Source organism: Sprattus sprattus (assembly GCF_963457725.1).
Source record: "Sprattus sprattus genome assembly, chromosome: 6".
NCBI lineage: Eukaryota > Metazoa > Chordata > Actinopteri > Clupeiformes > Clupeidae > Sprattus > Sprattus sprattus.
Window position 1 is genome coordinate 22,176,414 of NC_137925.1, and position 5,487 is coordinate 22,181,900.

General features: G+C 42.3%; 1 protein-coding gene across 1 annotated transcript in view; it reads left to right on the plus strand.

The window, feature by feature from the left end:
• Positions 1 to 856: 856 nt before the first annotated feature.
• The window catches only part of slc2a9l2 (solute carrier family 2 member 9, like 2), a gene marked incomplete at both ends in the record, with an annotated part of 142,313 nt that continues 137,682 nt past the window's right edge, over positions 857 to 5,487 (plus strand). Inside the window, one exon of the mRNA XM_080840899.1 lies at positions 857 to 1,350. Within this exon, the coding sequence (XP_080697025.1) occupies positions 857 to 1,350 (494 nt within the window). The remainder of the gene's footprint in view (positions 1,351 to 5,487) is intronic.

Genomic DNA, 5,487 nt, shown 5'->3' on the forward strand with positions numbered 1-5,487 from the left:
AGACACTTTTTAGCTATCAGGCAGAGAGTCTCAAGAGTTGTTCAAAAGCCATCAGGTACTTTTTAGCCGCTTAATATTGGCTGCCGGTCTCCTATAAGTAAGCACATATCAACAGGTTTCGCCGCTAGCATCTGTACGGCGACTAGCAAATCCTCCTCTGTGCGACAATATTAAGCGACTAAAAAGTAGCTGATGGCTTTCGAACAACTCTTGAGACTCTCTGACTGATAGCCAAAAACCCCAAAAGTCGGGTTACATAGTGTCCGTAAAGGCACAATATTAAGCAACTGAAAAGTGTTAGCTACACCTGCCTGCTGGTAACCTGTAAGTTATTATGTCAATAGCTTTCGCCGCTAGCATAGCTAGTAAGCTGGTAGCAATCCCCCGTTGTTCTTTAGTAAAATGTTGTGCAAACAATGCACTGTTTTGTTCAAATGTGATCAGGGTGCCGTCAGATACAGTGGGTACGGAAAGTATTCAGACCCCTTTACATTTTTCACTCTTTGTTTCATTACAGCCATTTGCTAAAATCAAAAAGGTTCATTTTTTTCCCGCATTATTGTACACTTAGCAACCCATCTTGACAGAAAAAAACAGAAATGTAGACATTTTTTGCAAATGTATAAAAAAAAAAAACTGAAATATCACATGGTCATAAGTATTCAGACCCTTTGCTGTGACACTCATATTTAACTCACATGCTGTCCATTTCTTCTGATCCCCCTTGAGATGGTTCTACTCCTTCATTGGAGTCCAGCTGTGTATAATTAAACTGATTGGACTTCATTAGGAAAGGCACACGCCTGTCTATATAAGACCTTACAGCTCACAGTGCATGTCAGAACAAATGAGAATCATGAGGTCGAAGGAACTGCCCGAGGAGCTCAGAGACAGAATTGTGGCAAGGCACAGATCTGGCCAGGGTTACAAAAGCATTTCTGCAGCACTCAAGGGTCCTAAGAGCACAGTGGCCTCCATAATCCTTAAATGGAAGAAGTATGAGATGACCAGAACTCTTCCTAGACCTGGCCGTCCAGCCAAACTGAGCAATCGTGGGAGAAGAGCCTTTGTGAGAGAGGTAAAGAAGAACCCAAAGATCACTGTGGCTGAGCTCCAGAGATGCAGTAGGGAGATGGGAGAAAGTTCCACAAAGTCAACTATCACTGCAGCCCTCCACCAGTCGGGGCTTTATGGCAGAGTGGCCCGACGGAAGCCTCTCCTCAGTGCAAGACATATGAAAGCCCGCATAGAGTTTGCCAAAAAACACATGGAGGACTCCCAAACTATGAGAAATAATATTCTCTGGTCTGATGAGACCAAGATTGAACTTTTTGGCGTTTATTCTAAGCGGTATGTGTGGAGAAAACCAGGCACTGCTCATCACCTGCCCAATACTATCCCAACAGTGAAACATGGTGGTGGCAGCATCATGCTATGGGGTTGTTTTTCAGCTGCAGGGACAGGACGACTGGTTGCAATTGAAGGAAAGATGAATGCGGCCAAGTACATAGATATCCTGGAAGAAAACCTCCACCAGAGTGCTCAGGACCTCAGACTAGGCCGAACAAGACAATGACCCAAAGCACACAGCTAAAATGACAAAAGAGTGGCTTCGGAACAAGTCTGTGACCATTCTTGACTGGCCCAGCCAGAGCCCTGACCTAAACCCAATTGAGCATCTCTGGAGAGACCTGAAAATGGCTGTCCACCAACGTTCACCATTCAACCGGACAGAACTTGAGAGGATCTGCAAGGAAGAATGGCAGAGGATCCCCAAATCCAGGTGTGAGAAACTTGTTGCATCATTCCAGGGGCGGACTGGGACAAAAAATCGGCCCGGGCATTTTGAACCAGACCGGCCCACTAAATTCAATAACACACCTTTTCAGTCTTTTTGGTCTCTCGAATGTCTACACCAACCAGGTTTTTAGCTAGCAGGGCGTCTGCCCTATAGTCTACTAAAAAATAAGAAGAAATGGGACGCCCTACTTTTAGGCAGGACGGCCTAAAGACGCCCTATTTTTCACCCGTTTTACCTGTTAACTTCGCTGAATGTGATCAAAATTCACCGTTTCAGTCGCTTCAGTGCTTAGCGAAGTCTAGAATCATACATATGCCCTGCCAATTAGAAAATAGCATTGCTGTATTCCCGCTACAACAACGTTACATCATGATTAATAAAGAATAAAGAAATACAGAATATAACATAAATATACATAACTCGCAATCTGTACTAATATACAGCCACGGAAAAAATTAAGAGACCACTTCAAAATTATCAGTTTCTCTGGTTTTACTATTTATTGGTATGTGTTAAAGTAAAATGTACATTTTAGTTTTATTCTATAACCTACTGGCAACATTCCTACCAAATTTCAAATAAAAATATTGTCATTTAGATCATTTATTTGCAGAAAAATGACAATTGGTCAAAATAGCAAAAAAGATGCAGTGTCTTCAGATCTCGAATAATGCAAAGAAAACAAGCTCATATTCATTTTTAAACTACACAATACTAATGCTTTAACTTAGGAAGAGTTCAGAAATCAATATTTGGTGGAATAACCTTGATTTAAAATCACAACTTTCATGTGTCTTGGCATGCTCTCCACCAGTCTTTCACATTGCCGTTGAGTGACTTTATGCTACTCCTGGCGCAAGAATTCAAGCAGCTCGGCTTCTTTTCATGGCTTGTGACCATCCATCTTCCTCTTGATCACATTTCAGAGTTTTTTTTATGGGATTCAGGTCTCGAAATTGGGCTGGCCATGACAGGGTCCTGATCTGGTGATACTCCATCCACACCTTTACTGGCCTGGCTGTGTGGCATGGAGCATTGCCCTGCTGGAAAAAACACTTCTCAGAGTTGGGGAACATTGTCAGAACAAAAGGAAGCAAGATTTTCTTCCGGGACAACGTTGTACTTTGCCTGGCTGAGGTTTGTAAAAGACCATAAGGATTGAACCAAAGCGGACTGGAGGGTCTCCTCGTTCGTCTTCTCTGATGAGTCCAATTTTCAGCTTTGCCCAACACATGGTCGTCTGATGGTTAGACGGAGACCTGGAGAGGCCTACAAGCCACAGAGTCTTGCACCTACTGTGAAATTGGACTCATCAGAGAAGACGAACTAAGAGACCCTCCAGTCGGCTTTGGTTCAATCCTTATGGTCTTTTACAAACCTCAGCCTGTTATGAGGAATTTAATTCAGTGCCAGGCTGTAGCTTTCAAAAAGAGCCCGGGTGACGTATTGCTAGCGTTGGCATAGCAACTGTCACTCAAGAGGCGTTCGAAAGTCAACAAGTCTTATTAATACATTCACACTTAGTCATTTAGCAGACGGTTTTATTCAAAGCGATTTAAAACTTCAATTCGTCCGAAGGTGAGGGGGTCGAACCAGTGATCTGCTGCATGCAAGCCATGAGCTCTACCCGCTGCACCAAAGTCATATATTCAACCCAGGAAAAGATATCACGTCTTAGACAGCCTATAGACAGTTTCTTATATTGCTGTTGCAGCGGCGGAGGTGTTGGATTTTGACATGATTATGGTCTTGAATTCTTCATAACGCGTTCAAGGTGATATCCTGCCTTAGCGGAGAATTTTTTTTGTCTTTTTCTTTGAGTTTAGACTATTCTACCGTAAAAAAAAAAATCATGGTTTTGGTGATTGACCTTTCCTGCCTTTTGAAGCAGGACGTGCACGCGCAATTTATCTGACGAGTTTAGCCTGGGACAAATTAACTTGAAGTTAAGTATCTTAGCACCCGTCGCCAGACCGGTATAGCCTGTTCTCATTTAGCGAGCTAGATTATCTCACTTTGCGAGCTAAATGTAATAACCTAGCTTCAGTTCTACGCCGAACAGGGCCCAGGCTGGTGGGTGGCTGCTAAAGGATGTCCGTACTTGAGCACTTCTCCTAGCGTCTGTCTAAGTGCCATGTCATTGTAAAAAGTGCTTGGTTGCTTGACCGCCCTGGATTTGCTAGCTGCCTCAGGGGGTATTTAACACGGCGCTCAATGTGGTGGGTGGATTTGTTTGTTTGACCTGAATTGAGCTGAAGTCCAAGCTGAAGCATGAGCTAATATTTGGTAGCATTCAGTTGTGTCTCCCACTGACAGTAGGCCTATTTTGTGCTGTGGGCTACAGCGTAGGCCTATGTCTCGTATGTATGCACGTTTATGTTCTGCCCCTGGCAAGCTTACAAAATAGGTTTGACAATTTAGCACCATCTTGTGGCCATTATGGAATAATCACCCTTTTACCATTGGTATTTGCAGCCATAGATATCTTATATAAAGGCTAGATGTATTACGGCGGACTCTTGAACGACCGCACAGAGGCCATTTTTAGACAGTATAGCTTCCGGGAGGGATCAGTGGTACGTTAGGTAACGTCAGTGATCTTCACAATCGTTTACACTCTTATCTCGCGGAAATCTTGACAGATTTACAAATGACTTGATTTACAAACGTCATTACCTTGGTAATAATTCTGGATGCTTGAACATGTTGAAATGTGCAGCTTAATTGTGTCTCACGGCTCTTGTGTATCAGTCATTTTACATCAATTGGCGAGGCATAATTGTTCTTTCTTTTCAATATAACTTAAGTTGCACATAATAAAACTGAAGTTGCACATGATTTCCAATCGGGTTGGTTTGTTAAACATCTTACATTATGATTTAGACAGGAAATTGCTGACTTGATTGCCAAAGCCAATGAAGATGCCAGACTTTTGTGCAGCCTGCTCTTTTGAACGTTCCCTTGAAATGAGAACCCGTGGGATAACCTTTATTTTATTATATCAGTAATATTGCTTTTATAAAGGTGATAATAATAGTATACATTTATCTCCTGTTGCCATTCTGTATGCTGAGTTTTAGTAGCCTAGATATTGATTTTACATAAATAGCTTGTGCATGTGTATTTATTGCACCTATCCCATGTTTATAATTCTTCATAAGTATGCAGTGCCATAAGAAATATCTTACGTTTACAAAAACCAACCCGTTTGAAAATCGGTTGAAAATTGAGCAAGTTCTGGTTATTTAAAAAGTAGGCTATGTACCACTAGAACACAATGTTAAGGGTGAGCGAGCTGTACTGACGCAAAATGGCCGCCATGTGCGGACATTCGACTCCGTCGACCAGAAACGCGGGCAAGTTATCTAGCCTTTATCTATGTTTGCAGCAGCTACAGCTGACTTCGCTGGTTGTTTTTTTACTCTCTATTTGTCACACGTGTTGTGCTAGTCGCTGGCTGACTTTTTTTTTATTAGCTGTGCCATCGCTGGACATACTGGTGGGTAGACTTCTGCATATGTTGTAAGAATAGTTCGACCCTTCTTATCACCTCTGGTCTAAACATGCTCATGCACATATGCAGACTAAGTGGCACCTAATAATATAAGTTACACACACACACACAGAAACACAGAAAATCCATGTTCCTGCTTGCATAAGCACATGATTCATTTCATACAAGGTAT